The sequence below is a fragment of the Neofelis nebulosa genome, chromosome 11 (genome assembly GCF_028018385.1).
Source record: "Neofelis nebulosa isolate mNeoNeb1 chromosome 11, mNeoNeb1.pri, whole genome shotgun sequence".
NCBI classification, from domain to species: Eukaryota; Metazoa; Chordata; class Mammalia; order Carnivora; family Felidae; genus Neofelis; species Neofelis nebulosa.
Window position 1 is genome coordinate 14,475,319 of NC_080792.1, and position 22,145 is coordinate 14,497,463.

Genomic DNA, 22,145 nt, shown 5'->3' on the forward strand with positions numbered 1-22,145 from the left:
TCTTCTTTTGGATTATTTTTTAGGGTGCCATTTCTCTCCACTGTTAGCTTATTTTATATGCGTCCTTGTTTTATTTTTTTTTAGCTCTGGGTTTACAATATGCACCTGTAACTTAACCGCAGTCTACCTTCAGCTACAATTCTGCCACTTGAGGTCAAAGAGCATACTTCCATTTCCCCCTCCTGGCTTTGTGCAGCTACATGTAGTCCTCCTACTTGTTTTGCTCCGTAGCTCCCTACTGTTCAGCCTGCCTGCTTGCTTTGTGCTTTTGGAAAGCTCTCGGGTGGTGTTGATTAAACAAACAAACAAACAATTAAAAATGTGAATATCGTTTGACAAGTCAATTCCGTGTCTGAGAATCTAATCCATCCATACATATAGAGAGACATGCAAGGATGTTTATTTACCTTAGCATTTTTGTAAAACCACAAAGAGAAAAATGTGAGTTTCATGGAGAAATGGCAAAAAAAAAAAAAAATTGAGTTTACCATAGTATAGACTATAATGCAGTTGTTTAAGAAAATCAAGTGGTTTTTGGAAAGACGTCTACTGCCCTCTAAGTAAAAGAAGCAAGTTACAGAGTAATATCATCCCATGTTTGTAAACAATCATAAACGTGATTTTATTGATATATGCAAAAGGAGTTTCTAGAAAGACAATAATGATAGCAAACACCAATAGCATCCTTAACCATGCAAATTCATTTAATTCCTGCAACAGCCTCGATTAGTCCCATTTTACAGATTAGGAAACTGAGGCACAGAGTGGTTAATAACTTGCCGTAGGGTCACTTGCCAATAGGGGCAGAGTTGGGATTCAAACCTTGGCTGTTCTGGCTCTGGAGTGTTCTCCTGCCTCACTAAGCACCAGATTTTTAATGTCAAGTGAGTTGCAGAAGGGAAAGGTGACAGCCTATTGTCTGGAATGTGGAGACAGGCTTTCTAGAAAAAGTAGTGGTGTGAAAGGCAGATGAGGGCTGGTTTTGGCCTCAAGGAGCGGACATGTGGGAGAGGGTGCTTTCAGTGTGGCACTTCATGAGAAATACCAGCTTGCTCCTGGCACATGTCCAACGTTAGCCCCTTCTTTTCTCAAAAAAGATGAAAGGACTTAAACTTCTGCTTGGAAAGCCCCAGAGGTGAGTGTGCTGGTTTTGGAAGCACTTTGAACAATAGAATGCCCATGTTAACACATTAAATCAACTAGGGGGAAAAAAAAGCTTAATTAAAAAAAAACACTATAAATTACTTTTTGAGGACTGTTTCTATATTTACAGAACTACCACTCACATAATTCAAATATTTTATAAATATTAATGTAGAATGCCATTTGTTAACAACAAAATCCATCACAATGGGCCTGAGGATATCCTCTTTCCTATAGCATTCTTAGGAGGAACGTGGAAATTATTTCCAATACTATTTTTCTCTTAGGTGAAGGATGCACAATTATAGCTAAAGAGGTTGCTCAACATTTACAGAAACTATTTTAAATATTCTTTACGATTTAAGAAATCCCACATGTATAACTAAATTTTGGTTATCTGTAATAAATGTAAAAATGCATTTTAAACAATAGATATTTTAATATTTAGTAAAGTTAAATGTTTCTGATTTTTAAAAACTAATGAGCTGAAAATGAATTGTGCTTACTGGTACTAAGGAAAAACCAAGTATATTGTGCAGATACAGGAATCATAGGCTTTTTTATATGGATAGTGTGCATCTCACCCTGGAAATCCCCACTGTTTCCCACTTCTGCATGAACTGTTTAATTTTCAGATTCAAAAAGGTAACGTAAAAGTATAGCTCTCATTTTTGTTTCTAGAGGATGGCTTTTAAGTCTTACATTACATCCTAATGTAATATTTTAATCTTAATATAACACTGTAATCTTTATTTAGGCAGCAGAAAACAGGCATAATCTTGTTAATGAAATGTTTATTTTTTGACATGGTGATGTAAAAATAGTTACTGTGACTGTGGTCACGTAAAGAGAATACATTAAAAAAAAGCAAAGCTATGAAGTAAACATAGGACTTCACAAATCTTTCTTTCAGTGAAAACCAACTAATAGATACAAATGTTTTTATTACCTACGCTGTTCTGTTCTGTTCTTCTTCTTATCTTGCCTATACAACACTTTTTAAACAGAAGTAAGGCATTGATAGATCAGTGGCCGTTCAGAGATAAATTAGGGTGCAATACTATCCGGTAATGATACCCAAACATAATATGAAAATTTGTGACAAATTTTGAACTGTGTCCATGGAAACCTATCTTGCTTGCTTTGGGGGACAAGAATTTTTTCAGTGCTACCGATTTGGTATTCAAAATAAATGAATTTCTGAACCATTAAACTAGTAGTTATCGCTACTTTTTGGATATTTTGTTACAGATAAAACGGTTTCAAGTGGAAACAGAGATAATTTATGTGTCCCCTACTTCCCTTCTTCTCAGCCCTAATGAGATGGAGAAAGTAGCTCTGTGTCACTTACATATGAACACAAGGACAGGTATCATCCTACTTGCTGATGGCAAAGTTCTACTTTCGAATCGGTCAGGTTCAGACTGGCCATAAAAGACAACTGATGCTGCCACCTAGATTGACACAGAACGGTTTCTTTTTAAGAGTACTTTTATTGAAGTAGAACATACATAAAGAATACAGTTGGGCTAATTGTCAAAAAATGAAGACATATATAGAGCCTGCACCCAAACCATGAAGTAGAACATTACCAGAAACCCCCAAGTCCCTTTAATCATTACCCCTCATCCTTCTTGATAGATTTCATGAGAATACCAGTGATCCACTTTGTCTGCTTCTGCACTTTATATAAATGGACCCTGCACTGTAGTATTACCTTGTGTATGGCTTTTGTTCACCATTGTGAGAGTCAGCCAGGTCATTACTGTCCAGTCCTCTGTTGTATGAATAGATTACCCTTTGTTCATCGTTTCAACGATGAAGGATAGGTGCTTTATGTCACATGGCGGATTCAGAGTGCTAATATTTAGTCTGAGAGTTTACACATCTAAGAGATGGGCCTTATTCTTCCCGAATTGGGTCAAGTTTTGGTGTCGGGATGTTGTTGGGCGAGACTGAAATATATGGAAGAACTTGGAAAGGGTGTGTAAGAATGCCATTATTTTTGTCTTAAGTATTTGGTAGAATTCACTGATGAAGCCATATGGCCACTGAGGTTTCTTCGTGGCATAGTTTGAAATTACAAGTTCAACTTCTTTAACAGGTTTAGAACTACCGAGATTTTGTTTCTTCTGGTGTTGGTTTTTTAAAGGTTTTTTTTTTTGTTTGTTTTTTTAAAGTAGGTTCTATGTCCAACATGGGGCTCGAACTCACAACTCCAAGATCAAGAGTTGCACGCTCTACTGACTGAGCCAGCCAGGTGCTCTGCTGTGTTGATTTTGGTAAGAAGTTTCTTTTGTTTAAATAGGAATATGTCCTTCCATCTTAACTTTTTTAACTTTATTGGTACTACGTAGGATTATTTCCCTTTGGCTTGAATAATTTCTTATGGCGTGAATAATTTCATTTGGCGTGGATCTGCTGGTAACAATTTCTGTTTTTTGGTGGGGTGGGTGAGGGTTGTCTACAAATATCTTAAATCATCTTCATTTTAAATGTTTATTTATTTATTTTGAGGGGGAAGGGGCACAGAGAGAGAGAGAGAGAGAGAGAGAAAATCCCAAGCAGGCTCTGCACTGTTAGCACAGAGCCTGACATGGGGCTCAATCTCATGAACCCGTGAGATCATGACCTGAGCCGAAATCAAGAGTTGGACGCTTAACCAACTGGGCCACCCAGGCACCCCAGCAATTTCATTTTAAAAGATATTCTTGCCGACTGTAGAATTCTAGGGCAGCAGCAATTTTTCTTTTGGCATTTTAAAGACATTATTCCTTTGTTTTCTGTTGGTGAGTAAACTATCAGTCTTATAGTTGCTGCTTTTCAGATTTTCTCTTTGTATTTGTTTTCCAGCGGGTTTATTATAACATATGTAGGCTTAGTTTTCTACATATCTTAGAATCTATCCTGGTTTGTGGTTCTCATTGACCTTGATGGTTTTTGTCAGTTTGAGAGAATTCTTGGCCATTTGCTTGTCAAATAATATTTCTACCCATTCTCTCTTTTCTCCTTCAACATCTTATGACTTTTACCCTCTTTTCTGTGTTTTGCATTTAAACAAATTTGTGCTGCTTCCTGTTTCCGGTTCTGCACGAAGGGAGTTTGGAAGTTACCACCGAGTCCTAACAACAAGTGAAAAGCTGAATAAACTGGAAAATGAACAAATCTTCTTAAATCCATAAAAGAAGTGAGGTCACAGGGCACACCACTGCCCCCCCCCCCCCCCCCGCCCCAAATTGGAGAGATTGATAGGCAAATACAGAGAGTCACAAGTGACCAGGTTAGGAACTCTTGAGCTAAAATCTCCATGGGAATCAGTGCTGGGGCAGGAAGACCAGAACTGTAATTAATGACTTGCTGGAGGCTCAGCGTGGACAAGTCTGAGTTCAAAACTGTAGGGGGACCCAGTTGTAGAACACCCCCCCCCCCCCGCCCCCCGCCCAACTTTTGTAAGTTTTGCCTCCAGGAGCTCAACCAGGTTCTCACAGTAAATACCAGAGAAAAATCTCCTTGGCAGAGGGAAAGGAAAAGGATCCATTCTGAAATAAACCAGAGTACTTTGTTTGTCTTAAGAAGGACTGTGCTCAGGGGAAACAAGTTAACCAGAGCCTAACCTGGAGAAGGGAATTCTCTGATTCCGGCCCATTCTCACCATCCTGTCCCACCTCAGGGGGAGAGAAAAACTGAGGCATGATTTTTAAATTCACAGTCCAGAGGCACAGGCTCACAAAACACCAAGACCTAATCATAGGATTAGAGAATATTTTTCCCACTCCTGCACAACTTACTAACACTAACTATGACTACTAACACTACTAACTTAAACTCCTATTTACAATAGTTCCTTTCACCCAGTACCTAATATCTGGCTATCAAGAAAAAGTTGCAAGGCATACCAAACAGCAAAAATTAGAATTTGCAGAAACAGAACAAGCAGCAGAACACCAGACATGGCGGGGATACTGGAAGAATCAGACAGGGAATTTGAAACAACCATGACGAATATGCTAAGGCCTCTAATGGACAGAGTAGACAGCATGCAAGAACAGATGGGCAATGTAAGCAGAGAGGTGAAAATCCCACAAAAGAACCAAAAAGGAATGTTAGAGATAGAATACAATGTACAGAAAGGAAGAGTGCCTTTGATAGGCTTATTAACAGATTGGACATGGATGAGGAAAGAATCTCTGAACTTGAGGACATCTCAATAGAATCTGGCTGGCTCAGTTGGTAGAGCATGTGACTCTTCATCTCAGGGTCATGAATTCAAGCCCCACCTTGGGCGTGGAGCCTACTTAAAATAAAAATTACAAAAAAAAAAGAAACTTGCAGAAATGAAAAGTAAACAGAAAACACTGGAAAACAAGCAAACAAAAAAAAACAAAAAACCAACCCAGAACAGAATATCCAAAACTGTGGGACAGCTACAAAATTGCACACCAGGAGAAGAAAGGGAGAAAGAAAAAAAAGGAATATTTGAAACATTAATGAGTGAGGATTTCCCCAAATTAGTATCAGATGCCAAACCACAGATCTAAGAAGTCCAGAGAATACCAATCAGGATAAAAGCCAGAAAAGTACATATAAGCACATTACTTTCAAACTATAGAAGATCAAAGATAAGGAGAAAATCCTGAAAGAGGAAGGAAAAAACACCTAACCTGCAGAGATAAGAATGACCTCCAACTTCTCAGAAACCATGCAAGTAAGAGAAGAGTGGAGACATGGAAAGTATTGAGAGGAATAATTCACCAACTTAGAATTCTGTAACCTGTGAAATTACCCTTCAAATGTGAAGGAGAAATAAAGACTTTCTCAGGTAAACAGAAATTGAATGTATTTGTTGCCTGTAGATCTGCTGTACAAGAAATGTTAACAGAAGGAAAATAATATTGGTCAGAAATTCAGGTTTATTTAAAGAAAGGAAGAGCACTGCAAGAAAAAATAAGTGAAGGTAAAATAAATATTTTTCTTACTCTAACAAACGTTTTTTAAAAATAGTAATATCAACAATGTTTATGTATGCTTATGTGTATTATATAAATATGCTTACACATAAGTCAAATGAATGACAATACTAATACAAGGAATGAAAGGAATTAGGATTATTAGGATTATTTTGTTATCATAAGTTATTTACACTACCTTTGAAACATTACAGTGTTCTGTGATAGTGGACTCGGATTAGTTATAAATATATATTGGAAATTCTAGTAAAAAAAAAAAAAGTAAAAAAAAAAAAAAAGAATTCATGGGGGGCCTGGATGTCTCAGTCGGTTAGGCATCTGACTCTTGATTTTGGCTCAGGTCATGACCTCATAGTTCATTAGTTCAAGCCCCACATTGGGCTCGGTGCTGAGGGCACAGAACCTGCTTGGGATTCCCTGTCTTTCTCTCTCCTCTGCCCCTCCCTCACACATGCACACATGCTCTTTCTCTCTCTAAAATGTTTAAACAAAAAAGAAGTAAAATGGATATGCTAATAAGAAAGAAAGTGGAATCATATACAATTCTTAATTAAAATCACAAAAGGAAAAGAGCAGAAGACAAAAATACGAACAAAGAACAAGAGCAACAAGTAGAAAGCAGTACCAAATATTGTAGATATTAATCCAACTATATTAATACTGTGCACCTCAATGGTCTAAATGCACCAGTCAAAAGAGACTGTGAAAGTAGATCAAAAAAACAAGACCCAACTGTATGTTATCTGCCAGAATCCCACTCTAAATAAAAAGAACACGGATAGATTACAAGTGAATGGGATGGAGAAAGACATACCATGATAATACTAATCAAAAGAAAGCAAGAGTCAGGGTGCCTGGATGGGTCAGTAGGTTAAGTGTCTGACTCTTGATTTTGGCTCACGTCATGATCTTACACTTTGTAAGATCGAGCCCCACGACGGGCTCTGCGCTGATAGTGTGGAACCTTCTTAGGATTTTCTCTCCTCTCTGTCTCTCAAAATAAATAAATACACTTAAAAAAAAAAAAAAAGAAAGCAAGCGTAGCTGTATTAATTTCAGACAGAGCAGACTTTAGACAAAGGAAAGTTATCAGGGATAAAGAGGGGCATTAGTAATGATAAAGGGGTAAATTCTTCAAGAAGACATAACAATCCTAAAATGGTATATGCCTGACAACTGAGTGTCAAAATACATGAGGCAAAAACTGATATAGTTGCAAGGAGAAATAGATGAATCCACTATTACAGGTGGAGACTTCAACTTTCTCGGAAATGGACATAAAATCAGTAAGGATATAGTTGACTCAACAACATGAATCAACTGGATATAACTGCCATCTGTAGACTACTTCATCCAATGACAGCAGAAAACACATTCTTCACAAGCTCACATGGAACATTCACCAAGACAGACTGCATTCTGGGGCATAAAATACATCTTAACAAATTCAAAAGAATAGAAATCAGAAAATGTCTGCTTTCAGATTATGATGGAATTAAGCTAGAAATCAAAAACAAAGATAGCTGGAAAACCCCGAAATATATGAAGATTAAACAATTTGTATCTAACACATGGGTCAAAGAAGAAATCTCAAGAGAAATTAAAAAATATTTTAAACTAAATGAAAAGGAAAACACAACTTATTAAAATTTGTGGGAGACAGCAAAAACAGTACTTAGTGGGAAATTTATAGCATTGAATACATATTTCAGAAAAGAAGAAAGATCTAAAATCAGTCATCTAAGCTTCTACCTTAAGATACAGATACCATGGACATTAAAAGGATAATAATAAAGGAATACTGTGAACAACTCTATGCACACACATTAGATAACTTAGATGAAAGGGACCATTTCTGGGATGCCTGCCTGGCTCAGTTGGTAGAGCATGTGACTCTTGATCTTGGGTGGTGTGTTTGAGTCCCACATTGAGATTATTTAAAAAAAAAAAGAAAAAGAAAAAGAAATGGACCAATTCCTTGAAAGATACAATCTTGTCAAAATTCACAATCACAATAGGCTTATATTAAAGAAATAGAATCAAAATATTAAGAATCTTTCAAAACAGAAAGCACTAGGTCCAGATGTGTTTACTGATGAATTCTTATCAAAATTAAAGGAAGATATTACACCACTTCTCTGCAGTCTCTTTTGGGAGATAGAAACTGAAGGAATACTTAATTCATTCAATGAGGCCAGCATTACCCTAATACCAAAACCAGACACAGACATTACAAGAAAACGACAGAGCAGTATGTTTCATGAACAGACTCCCACATGGTGAAAAATCTGCATATAACTTTTGACTTCCCCAAACTTTACTAACAGCCTACTATTTACTGAAAGCCTTACCGATAACATAAACAGTTGACTAATATATATTTTGTATGTTTATGCATTACATACCATATTCTTACAATAAAGTAAGCTAGAGAAAAGACAATGTTAAAATCATATGGAAGAAAAAATACATTTACAGTATTGTACTATAAAAAAAAATCCATGTATAAGTGGGTCAACTGTAATTGAATCCTGGCTACCCCTAAGACACCACCTTTTTAGGGGAGGCTTTTTATTTTTGTTCTCACAAACTCCTGTACCTTACAGCCTGGAGGTAGATCAGGTGTCTTATTTGCTTTTCATTTTTTACTCCCAAAGGAAGTTTCTATCCAGTTCACCTATTTGAATATTCTCACTAAAACATATTTAAAAAATTTTATTGGGACCCATTTCTCAGATTATTTATTTCCCCCCTCACTCCAATATTTCCTTTTTCCCCCTCTCCAGTTTGGATTCTATGGCCCATCATTATAATCATTCCTACACAAGTAGCTTTCATGTCCTTGTCCTTTCTCCTTCTCTGAAGCATCTAGAACTCAGCCCTGTTTATTCTCTGTATACTTCATACCTGTTCCTGAATAGTTGTTCTTGGCTGGAGAAAAAAAAAAATCACTTGTGTTAACTAGCTGTCTTTATTTAAATTCTTTATTTCAAATTCCAATTAGTTAACGTGTATCTAGTAAACTAGCCCTCTTTAAATTCACAATAACTATTCTCAAATAGGCTTTCAAAACAAATCCTGCAATTCCCTTAGTAATTCCCTCTGCCATTCTCGAAGACAAACATTTCTACCTTCTTTCTCTTCAAACCTCTAACACTTTCCATATGCCAGCCAAATCAATTTCTTTGCTTCATACTTCACTGAGAAAATAGAAGGAATTAAATGGAAACCCCCTAACCTTCCCACCACTAAATCTACCGAATCGCCTCCAAGAGCACCTCTGCTTCTCCCCTATTATAATGAGGCCAGTCCCTCCATTTGTGCTCTGAATCTCAACCCCTCTTGCCTCTTCAAGGATTTCACTCTCAGTCTTTGCTTGTTACTGATGCTGCATCATCATCATCTTTCGTTTTGCTGGCTTATTCTTATTAGCATATGAACCTGACCTAATTTCTCCCATGACAAACCAAGGCTAAACAGCACCCTCCTTTGACCTCATGTTCCTTTCTAGCTACCAGCACCTCTGCTCCCCTTTATGGCCAACTGTTTTGAAAGAGCTGTCATCTCTAGCCATTGTCTCTCTTTGCATTTCCATTCAACTGCCGAAACTATACTGAGGTCATCGATGACTTTCATCTTTCAATGGGTTTCAGATCCATTCTCGTCTTGACGCAGGAGTAGCAACTGACCCTCCTCAGAATGCTCTTCTCTTTGCTTCCATGAAGCCACACTCTCCTGGTTTCCCTCCAACTCACTGTATACTCCTGATCCTTTTAAGTAGTTCCTCTTGCTCTGTTGGATTTTGAAGTAGGAGGAGTGTCCTAGGATTCACATTTGGATCCTCTTCTCCATGGTTCCTCTGTCCCAGGCCATCTCATTTAGTCCCATCGCTCTACAGAAAATACTCAGGACTCCATAATCTAGCCCGAGATCCAGACTCAGAGAACTAACTTCTTCCCTGAAGTTTTCACAGATTAACTCTCAGACATTTTGAATTCCACAGATTAACTCTTAGACATCTAAAACAAAATTGTAGATGAACTCTCCAAACTTATTCTTTACTTCTTCACTATGGTCAGCACCCATTATTTTATTCAGTTATTGCAGGCAGAGGTCTAAGCATCTTTGGTTTTTCCCTTTCCCTCACTCTTCATACCCAATCTGTCATGCCAATTCTATTTCCAATTATGTTGCAGATCTGCTCCTTTCCCTCCCTTTTTGTCCAGGCTGCCCCCATCTCCTGCTTGGACTACTGCATTTGTTAGCTTCTGCTGTCAGCCTTTACTCCTCTCCTTTTCAAAAGCATTCTTATAAAGCAGAAGTATACCTAACACAAATTGGGTTAAATCATTCCACTACAACTATTCAAAGGCTTCCCTTTCTAACTTCTAGTCTAGTGTACAAAGCCCTATATGATCTGGCCATACTCCTCTCCAATTTCATCTTTTGATAGTGTCTCAGCTATATGGGCCATTTTTTTTTTCCAGTTCCTTGAACATAGCACTATCTTTCATCTCATTGCCTATGCACATACTGTTCTTTTTTCTCTTCCTATTTTCACACGGTTAAAGCCTATTCTTCCTAGTTTTCAGGTGTCAGCTCAGAGGTGTCTTCCAAAGTAAACCAGAAAAATAATCACCTAACTAAAGTACGTCCTCCTCAGTCCTTCTCTCTCCACTTGTTTCGCTGCCTGGCTGTAAGCTCTGCTCTAGGTCAGTCATAATTATTCATTGCATCCCTACACCTAGCACAAAATAGGTACTCCATAAATGTACATCGAATGGTGAATGACTTTACAATCTTTAGAAAGGGATGGCTTCTCCACACTTACAGATCACTTGGAAGACTTGATGAGGTCTGTTGATAAGAGGGGTTGCCCAGAGAGTCAGATATGAATACAAGTTCTGTAAACCTTTTAAGGCCATACACACGTGGCACGACTCTTTTAGGGACTTTTATTTATTCCATATTTTCTACCTAGGATATAAATAAGCTCACTATAAGAAACAAACCCAATACTTTGCTGAAGGCAAGATGCACAAGATCACACAATTCTCCTGATCAACAACATATAATAATAGCTCTATGAAAAAAGGACTTTAGGTTAGTCTGGCATGTATTCTCAGTAAATTCATGCTGTTTTGAGGGATTCATAAATCATCCTTTTAATCTAATTGGCAAACTTTCACGGAATTGGGATCAAGCTCTTATTCATTAATTCATTCAATTAATGTTGAGTACTTATCATACACCAGGCATTCTTCAAATACTGGAGACACATTGGTTGAAAAGGATAGACAACATTCTCTCTCATGGAGCTGAGTCTAGTGAAAGAGACAGACAATAAAAAACAAGAAAATGAGTATTGAGAAGAGTAATTATGACGAAGAAAACCAGGATGATCTCAGGGAATTAAAGGGGTTACTTTGGATTAAGTGGTCAGAAAAGGACAGAAGAGGCTTTATATAGATTCAGAATGGTGATCCACATGTTGTAAAATCTACTGCCTCCTCAGTTTTGAAAATCAGGACATTTTCCATCTGTAGGCTGTCATCTCTCCATGACTTTCTTGAGGATGATTACATTACAACACTAAGCGTTTCAGTAGTATGACAACTAAAAGAAAATGGTCTCCAAATTTGATACGTAGTATTGACCTCCTAAGATCTGAAAACTTTAGTTGTAGTGTCTGCAAGAAACCAGGATTCTAACTTTTGGAATCACGGGTCAGTGGTTAACTGAAGAGTTCCCTTCTCTTAGGTAACACTAGGAACCGACTATTTTCAAGAAATGGCACTTCTTGCTCTTCTCCCATTAGTATGACCAGTTTAGTTACAAGGAACCTGCAAGTTCAAACTAAATACCAAAGAAAGCTAGTTACTGTAAGAATCAAATTATATACTAAGAGACATGAGTGATGTGGCAAAGGGTAAAATCTTTTACAAAATCTAAATCGATTATGTAATGAAAAATTAGCTTATTGAGCTAATTTACTTAGGCTTTTGAAAAAAATTTTAATGACAAGATTTGGTAAACAAAAAGTAAAATTACCTTACCAGTCTTCACTAGGCTGGAAACTCTGGGAGTAGTTAAAAGTAGGCAAAAGTAACAATCAAAAGTGGTTTCTGCCTTCTATTGCAATTTTAGGTAAATCATGCATGTCATGGTAACCTATCCGCTTACTAGAAAACAAAAGTATGGGGGAGGGGGTCACAATTACCCATGCTTTAGTTATTCAGTGGTTTACAAGTTTTAATTCTACTTTGAACTCTCATGATCCTAAATGCTAAAGCACTTTCAGGTTTACTGTTATGTAATTTTCATAAAGTTCTGTGAGGAACAGAGAGCATGTTATCATTTCCATGCTCTTTAATGGTAAGACAAAAAAGAATTTGTTAGAAAGGGGATTATATTTATGAAATTCTTATAAAAAAGAAATTAAAAAATGATTTATGTTATGAAAAGCATTCACCTTAGGTTCAATACTTGATACAGGACAGGGAGATTTATGAACAGAGGAAGTTAAAAATGTAATCTATAAAACTGTAGAGTCAATGAGAAATTATTAGATTTATATTACTTAGGAATGTATACATTACAAAAGGCATTTATGACATTTTCCGCTTCATTGAAAATGAATATCCTAAAAATATCTAAGGTTGCAAAGGCCAACAATTCAAAAGTGCGGGTAGTTTAAAAAATTTTTATAAAGCAGACTATCAACAAATGATAACTAATAAAAAAGTTATTATCTATAACATATAACACAAAATGCCAATTTACAGACAACATAAATTTTACTACATTAAAGTCCCTCAAGAAGTTCTATTCATGCAGTGATCTTACTGAAATAAATATAATGGGTTGATCTTTAATGAAATAAAAGGAAATTAAAATAGTATATACTCTTCCATATAGACACGCTTTGGGGGTAGAATTTTCCAGCTACTTCTGAAGACTCTTTTAAGGAAAGCAAATAATTTACATTTTCACCACCTTAAACTGAAAGAATTATTTATGTATTATCAAAAAGACATAATAAAACTTCTTGTATTGTGTTAAGTTTGCATTAACTGTCATGTTATGACTGGTGTGGTCGTATAGTGAATAGAAATGTTTATTTGAAGAGTTTTCTTTAACATGCAAACAAAGTAAACCATAAAGAAGGCAATCAAAGCACAGTTTCTTGTAGTTTTGAAGGGAAAATATGAAAAGACTGATGTGTCATTCAAGACATTATGACTAAAGTGCTAATTCCACAGATGAAATTCATGCAAAACATCCATATGTAGTATGAAAATAGCCTAAGATCCAGTTATTTGCCAATGTGTAGAAATCTACCAGATACATTATATTTTATTAGTAACAAATATCTTTAATCTATTATTTTAAAAATGCACTGAAATAAAATAGTAAAACAAGCACACTGTAAAGTTACATTAGGACTTTCAAACACATATCTATTAATATGAAAAACTAAAATTATTTCATGGTTTGCTTATGAAAGAGTTAACATCCGACACAAAGTTGGAATGTTGTTACCTAGCCAATCTAGAGAAATTTATGAATTAAAATTGCTAATTACAAACCTCTTTAAACATACATTCTTTCTACAAAAAATAGTTAAGAAATTGGTGACCAACACAAGATATTCACCACAGTTAGCTCTCACAGTTCAAAGATCAACAAGATGGTGTCTAGAGAAAGTTCTGTTCTTAAAGTTCCAGTAATGGTTGAAAATAGGTTATCTTAAAAATTGGGGGTCATGAAAAGGCAATTCAATACAGTGATTTCACCTCCCCAAACTTTATCACAGACTATTTATTTGAACCAGTTTTTTTTTTTTTTTTTTTTTTCTGTTAAGAAATTTGACAGCAACTTGAATTGAAATTTCATTAAAATTACTTACAATTTCATTCAGGTTGTAAGTCCACTTGATGTTTAGCAAAGTAATCTTTCAAAAGGGGTGACTGATGCAAACAAATAAAGGTCAAGGACATTGATCTATAAAGTTAGATGTTGCTACCATTCAAGCATCGTTCTTGAAATAATTCAGCAAAATTGCTAGCGATGGCATTTCTGGGTTTCGGAAAAATTTTAATCTCTGGCTTGCTTTAGAAACAGGCATAATTTCAAATTAGCTTTTCGTTACTTTGCAAACTTCGTTTTTTTGTTAAGTTGAATACTTAAACTTGTACCATTTTTATTTGTTTAAAAAAAGAGTGGGTACGGGAGTTTTATGGTCTGTTTTGGAAGAACACACAGTCTCCGTGATCAGTGTGGTTAGTCTGTCTTGTCTTTAAAGAATCTACAGTTTGCTTCAAAAATAACTGTGAGAATAAATGTGAAGTCTTACTGACATTAAGATATTGAACAGCATAAGGGAGACTCCCTTGAAACACACTGTGTATCTTACTAGCTGTTGTGTTTTAAGGAAGCCATTAGCGTTTAGATAAATAGATTCATGAATTAATAAAAATAATTATAGTCATTCATCTGGTAATGGACATATTTATTCTACTGTATTTCAAAGTAAATGAGAGCCTTAACACTTCCTTTAAACTGTCTCCGCAATATGTTAATTTTATAGCAACAATCTGTTTTTAGTAAAAGTAAACTAAATAAATAATTTATATAGACTATATTCCTAAAATAACATATTAGTATGTTTTAGTGAATATATGCTTTCTCATTTCCTTCTGCTTGGATATAGGATATATAGTGTTTCAAAATGAAAATACAATACACATAGCCAAAAACAAAACAAAAACAAGTATGCAAAAACAGTTTATTTATAATAGATCAACATTTTTGACATGAAAGGTAGCCACTTTCAATTTCTCAGGAATGCCTAGAATCCAACAGTTTCTGAAAGACTAATTTTAACAATTATTTCACTATAGGTAAAAGAAATAATTTCAGAATGAACTTTTTAAATGGCTTTGTCTAGGGCAACTTATTTTATAAGCCTGAATGTGTGGTAAGCTAACTTTCCCAGGAAGAGAATGTAATCCAACTATGTTCCAAATGTATTAAACCAGTTTATACAACAAACATGGGAATCACCTATGTGCATCAACTGTGCTCAAACAAGAATTCTCTTTATCAAAATATTCATTTTTTCAAAAAGGCCTCACATTAACCCCTCAAACCAATCATCCCCCTTCTATGGCCAGTACCACTCTTCTCTACTTCAAGTCGCATTACTTTATAGACAACTCTCAAATTCCAGTGGAATTGTACACTGACTTAAGACTCTGTGTAATATGTATCAAACACAAGAATAGTCACTGACTTTAAGGGACAAGGTGTTAACTAACCAATAATAATTTAGCTAATGTCGTTTTTAGTTTAGAGGGAAAAAAAGCAGCCCCCAAATGTCCTTAACTTTTCGGTACTTCTTTGTAACACACAGAATGAAAAGATAATCTCTGAAATTAAAATCGTTAGAAAATATCTTAAATAAAATATTTTACATAAATAAGTGTTAAATTTCAAATTCAAACCATGTTTTCCTGTGTATTTAAATTTGGGAAAGAATTTCACAATTATTAGCTCTTCTTACTTACATTTATTTTTGAATATTTAAATCTATTACACATCAGTTTGTAAAATTCACCTTGGTTATCACTCCCCATGTTACTGTGCGGTCTTTCCTCAGGTAAGTCCATTATATGCATGTAAATGCTGGGGAGGTTTGAATAGCACTTAAAGAATATTCATGAGAGCTCTGAAATGTGGAAAGTTTCATTATTATCTACTTACTGTAGGATTTGTAACTCAAATTCATCACGGCATTATAAAACACCGTGTGAATGGAATGCATACAATTCCTACGGACACACAAACTGAAGTCCAAAAGGCACAGAGTAATGCTGGTGGCTCTTTCTAGTCAGTTACGAAACAATAAAAAGTCTGTATTATTCTTTCATAATTTAAATACTTAAGTAATCTCCACTTTTATTACTTTATAACAGTGACTTCAAATTTACATTATTTTAAGTACCATTGTAATAGCTTAGTGTATAATACAGATATTTGCTAATATCCCATCCAAAAATTAAAAAAAAACCTCTTCACTATATATATATATATATATATATATATATATATATATATATATATATAAAAATTATTCTGAAAGACGAGAACACAGAAGAGGGACTTGGTACAGACTATAAACTCAATTTTCTATCACCACAGTTATAACTCCAAAATTAACAGATATACAGCAATAATCAAAAGCAGTGCAAATATCTTTGGAGGTTAGGATAAAATTATAATGCAAGAACATAAAACAAGGAAATAAAAAAGGCAAGTACTTCAAGTACAAGGAACCAGTCTGCTTGAGGTCCATCTTAGTGTTTACTGGGGGCTTCCTTCCTGCTTTTACTTCTTTCTCTGAAACACATTGGCCAGCATGGCACCTGATGTTGTCAACTGGCCCATTTTGTTCAAAAACTTGGTCTTTGTATCTTCACTCACTAAGCTTGCAGCAATTGACATTGAGCTAGGAAAGAAATTTTAAAATTCAAGTAAAGCAATTAAAAAACTAGAATATCCATTTTTTTCAGTTCTTCAGCAGTATAATAGTAGTAAATACATTCTGAACTGGTAGCACGAAAGGGAAACTAAAATTGACAGGCGTTTTTATGCACCCTACTAGGTCAGGAGCTTTCACGTTCATGGTTGATGAAGGGAGCAGTAATGGTGGAGAGGTTAGGAGCAAGTATGGAGTGAGACTGAATCCTGGCTCTGTCATTTACCAGCTGTGTGACCCTAGGCAAGTTATTTAATCTCATCTGTAATGTAATCCTCATCTGTAAAATGGAGATAATTCTATTACCTACCTCATAGGTCTATTAAGAATTATAGAAGCGTACAGTGCTTATTAGCAGTGTCAGGAATGTAATAGCATGCTGTAAGTGTTAGTAGTTATTCTTCTTCTTATTAGCATCACTGCATTTAATTATAGCAACCCTGGAAGATAGATATTATCCCTATTTTCACAAAAGAGTAAATTAAATCACAGTAAGGTTTTATACTGTGCTGGTAACAACCCTGTGACGTTATTACTTATTTGGGCGTTGAGAGGGGGGAGAATGTCCTCAATTGCATTAGTTGCATTAGTTTCAATCAACAATTTTAACTCCATTTCTTCTTTCTTTTTGACCAACCTCCGGTATAGGTTAAACAATCTAAATAACTACTAAAGATTGCTAATTTACCATATGACCAAACAGAATACTGATCAAGTACAATTTTCAGTGATCAACAATAAACCCACTTTACTGGCCTGTGGCTTTGGCCAAGATGCTTTAGATCACTCTGATTCAATTTCCTCAACTGAAAAATGCAGACTGCAATTACTCTTGCAAAATATCCTGAGGCCTGAAGAAGAGAGTATGTTTGAACATGTCAAGGGCAGTGGGTGCGAGGTGCAGAGGCTCAACGGATGTCCACTGAAACTACAGACAAAGTTACGGGCTGCCAGCAAGAATTGCTGGTTTTCTGTAGTCCTTAAAGGTGTGCGCTGTGAGTAAGTTAAATGCCAGTCCGCGACTCCCGTCCTGAAAATCTCTTGTTCCCACACCTCTTCTGCTATTACGTCAACCTGGCCTCTTCCTTGTCTCTACTTCTCGCCTGCTGCCTTTTCTCTTCCCACAAAGTAAACCTCCGTCAGGCTCACTCAACATTTGGTTCCTGTTTCTTCAGTTACAAAACTTACTCCTGAAGTTTCAAACATCATCTCCATTAGGAGTTTGGGAAAAGTCCCAGAACACTATTGTTTGTTAGAGAAGCTAACATCAAGCTTTTTTTCACCCCCTAACTTTAGAAATGACCCGCCATTTTTATTTCCTTGTTAGTGGTTTTACCATTTTCCTCTCCTCCCAACAGTGAATATAATGGCTCCCTCTCTTCTATTTAAAACCAATCATCAAATACTCTGATTTTACTCAAGGAAACATCTATCATTTATTTTTATTCCCATTGACGATACCTTCCAAATGAATTATTCCAATAGTCTTAGATCTGGTCTCCTTGCATGATCAGATTAACTTCTGAAATAATCAGTTCATCATATCCTACCCATTCTCAAACATCTTCAATGCCTAATTACTACCTAACAAGATAAAGTATGCTTGGCATTCAAGAAACATAGCAATCTAAATCTTGTGTGTGTTTTTACCAACCATTACTGTTCAATTTCTAGAGCCCCTTGAGTCAAGTTTGCTGAGTTTAATGTTCAGAACATTCTTAACTTATCTCTTTCTTTCTATCTGGTGTCTAGACATCCTTAAGGTCCCAGTGCAAGTCCTATCTTTCCTCTGATGCCTTTCTTTAATGTTTACAGTGCTGTTTTCTCTCTGTAGAACAATACTGTAAGCCGAAAGGTAAGTATGATTTTAGTTTGCATTGAGAAAAACAGGATACACAGGTCAGATAATACTTGAAGTACTATCGAGTTTTAGTGATATTCTAAGAGGAGGGCAACAATGATGTTAAAGAGTCTGAGATGTTCACTATGGAGAAGAGAAAATTTAGAAGACAGACACTAACGTTATGTGTGCCAAATTAGATATAAATATATATTTGCATAGCTCTACTGATATACATCACAATCACCTGGAGAACTATTTGAAAACCCAGATGCCTTGGCCTAACCCCAGTTATTCTGATTCTTTCCATATGGTATAAAGGACCCAGGTATCTATTTTACAAAAAGCTTTCCAACAAAGAACAATTGCATTGCAGCATTTTTTCCTGAAGAGAAAGTTTACATTTTTATCCTTTTTACAAAGGGGTCTGTAATGTTTCCCCACCCCTCTACCAGATGATGAAACATATTTTAGAGAGTAAATGTTTTAGAGAGACTTTAACCCAGGGTATTTTTTTGTAAAAGAATAGATCTGTTAAAAATGAAACAGGCTGCCTTGTAAGGTAATGTTGTCTTTTTTCTGTGAAATCTCAGATCTTTCCTTTGCAACTCAAATCAAGCCAGTTGCCATTTTTGTTGATTTTGAATCTGTAGAACCCAACCCCTTAAATGCCTGGCTTCTTTTTTTTTTTTTTCACTTTAAAAAATTTTTTAAGTAATCTCTACATCCAACGTGGGGCTTGAACTCACGACCCTGAGATCAAGAGTCTCCACCAACTGAGCCAGCTAGGTGCCTCCTGGCTTATCTTCTTCAAAACTATATCCTAGAATGTTTTTTTTTCTCTCTCTCCATACCATTCCATCTGATAAATTAATGTCAAAAGGACTTGGGAAGTCATCTTGAAAAGGCTTGCAATGGCCAAAGATGGGATAATTTTGATGGGCATCAAAAGATAGAAAGTACAATGCATTTAATTACATCAAATATTTGAAAATACATGTGTTTATGATACTTGAACAAAACAGTCACCATTAGAGGGTGAATCAATTCATTATCTTAGAAAACTGGTGAGTAAAGAGAAAGAATTGAACATTTACCTTGACTTTACTATAAAAAACTCTATCACTGGGTAACTGTAGTACATATAGGGGAAGGTTTTCTTTCCTGAAGTATTCTAACTCATCAATGAAGAGTGAATGATAGAATTAGATATTTTAGTAATTCACTATTACTAAATAGTAATGTATCTACTTTAGTATTACATTTACATACTAATGTACATTAGTATTTAGTAACAGTGAATTACTAAAACATCTTATTCTAATGTATTTAGTAATGGTTAATGAATTAGTGGAGCTAGGCATTGATCATTAACAGATGCTACTATCACCAAAAAAAGAGAGAAGTAGACATTGTCTCTCTCGTGAAGAAAACACACCTCCTCCTATGAAGCAGTCATGCAAAACAAAGAAACATGCCCTGAATCTGATGAAGTCTCTGGATCCAGAACCAACAACCCAATTTACAGGAAATACAGAGGAACATGTTAAAACAACACGAGGGAAATGCAATCAACCAAATTCAGACTGTGGGACCTGTACAGAACAAAGACTCAGTTTCTTTAATAAGTAAGTTATATGAAGAAAAAGATGAGATAGAAGGGGAACCTATGGATTAAAAGAGACTTAGAAGACATGTCAACTAATTGCAACGTATGGAACTCTGGATTCTGACTCAAAGAAACAGACTGTAAGGAAAAAAACCAAACAACAAATCACTAACGACATGTACAAAACAATTAGAAATTTGAACACAGGCTACATAGCTGATAATAATATTAAGAAGTTATTTTGGCGTGAAAATGACATTATGTTTTAAAAAAATAGCATTTATCTTTAAGAGCTACATGCCAGAATATAGGAGGGGCATGGATGAAATAAAATATGAGTTGACAATTATTGAAGCTGAGTGCTGAGTACATGGGAATTCACTCTGTTATTTATTTTGTATTTATTCAAAATTACCTAAAATACAAATCTAAAAAAATAATATGGAAGATTTGAATAAAAGGGAAAATTATGATTATAAAAATAAACTTTTTCTTTTTAGGAGTCATATAACTGAAACAATCTTGGGAAGTTACAAAGACGTGTTTTTCTCTTTCTTAAATTTTTAAAAAAATTTTTTTTAAATTTATTTTTGAGACAGAGAGACAGAGCATGAGCAGGGGAGGGGCAGAGAGAGGGAGACACAGAATCTGAAGCAGGCTCCAGGCTCTGAGCTGTCAGCACAGAGCCCGACGTGGGGCTTGAGCCACGAACTGTGAAATCATGACCTGAGCCGAGGTCAGACGCTTAACCGACTGAGCCACCCAGGTGCCCCTATTTTTTTCTCTTTCTTAATTCCTGTATGCTAATTAATGAAATTTCATTTAGAATATGTTTTCACACATAATTTTTTAATTTTGTCCCCAAACTTTACATTTTAAACAAGGCACCAAATAATCTTAATACTTAATGTACGACAATTGAACAGAAGTGCTTGCTTAGGTGTTAGTTTTACGGATTTTGTGTTCAGAATTGAAACCTATTTTTTTTTTTTTTTTTTAATTTTTTTTTTCAACTTTTTAATTTATTTTTGGGACAGAGAGAGACATAGCATGAACGGGGAAGGGTCAGAGAGAGCGGGAGACACAGAATCGGAAACAAGCTCCAGGCTCTGGGCCATCAGCCCAGCCCAGAGCCTGACGCGGGGCTCGAACTCACGGACCGCGAGATCGTGACCTGGCTGAAGTCGGACGCTTAACCGACTGCGCCACCCAGGCGCCCCAATTGAAACCTATTTTTACTGTCTTAACTTTCCAAGGTTACAGTTGTAGAACAGTTCCTACCATCCCAGGAGGCTACAGAAAGGGTTCTTACATGCAGTAAGAGGTAAAAAGCTCTAAGCATACATATGTGGGGAGGAGGTTGGGGGTGTGGAGGGGTAAGTGTGTGTATGGGTACCTAGCCTGATAGGTATTCCCTATTCCTGCTAGTTAGTTTTATAAAGGAAAAGCCTTTGAGCTTTTTATGCCTAACAGAGTCTATTTAAGATTAACTGCTCAAGGTTATGTCAAAAGGTAAGAGTACACACGGTCTATTTGTAAATTACTTCCTCTCCTGAATGCCCAACTTTACTCTTTCACATCCATGCTTGTAGTTTAGCTTCAGTGAATCTGAATTCTGGTTAGTTTGGTTGGGAGCACGTGAATAGAACATTCACAAGTTTATAGTCCTTTATGCAGTCAATCAAGTGATGCCTTACAACTCCAGTCACAAATTTCCACAAAACTATTTTGACCAGTGATTCCCAAATCCAGCTACCTACCACAATGTCTTTGGAAGCTTTTAAATATACAGATCCCTAGGCTGAATCAGACTGTTGAGAGGACGGCACAGAGCATGGAGTAGAGACCTAAAATTTAAATTCCCCAGATAATTCTGATGCAGGTGGTTTATAAATTAGCATTTGATAACTGCTGATGTAAATACTTTTCTTACCTTCCAAATAAATGACTACAAAGTAACACAAAATAAAATACCATACCCATTTATAGAAAATTTAGATAGAGAAATTAAGGTTAATATGAAGCCTTAAAAAAAGAATTCATGTC

At 35.8% G+C, this 22,145-nt stretch overlaps 1 protein-coding gene and 1 long non-coding RNA gene across 9 annotated transcripts in view; both read right to left on the minus strand.

Annotated features, from left to right (window-relative positions):
- Positions 1 to 1,920: 1,920 nt before the first annotated feature.
- The window catches only part of RELCH (RAB11 binding and LisH domain, coiled-coil and HEAT repeat containing), a 124,812-nt gene continuing 104,587 nt past the window's right edge, over positions 1,921 to 22,145 (minus strand). For 7 of the 8 annotated variants that reach the window (XM_058691893.1, XM_058691890.1, XM_058691889.1 and 4 more), the window contains one exon: positions 14,885 to 16,620. In XM_058691893.1, coding sequence (XP_058547876.1) covers positions 16,500 to 16,620 — 121 coding nt within the window. In that variant the 3' untranslated portion in view covers positions 14,885 to 16,499. Of the gene's footprint in view, positions 11,435 to 14,884; positions 16,621 to 22,145 lie in introns of those variants that run through there. The other variant, XM_058691891.1, reaches the window with a different exon arrangement.
- Positions 19,292 to 22,138, minus strand: LOC131489982 (uncharacterized). The gene is made up of 2 exons (XR_009250875.1): positions 21,329 to 22,138; positions 19,292 to 21,076 (listed from the first exon to the last, which is right to left on the minus strand). It is a non-coding gene; the product is annotated as an uncharacterized LOC131489982 (long non-coding RNA).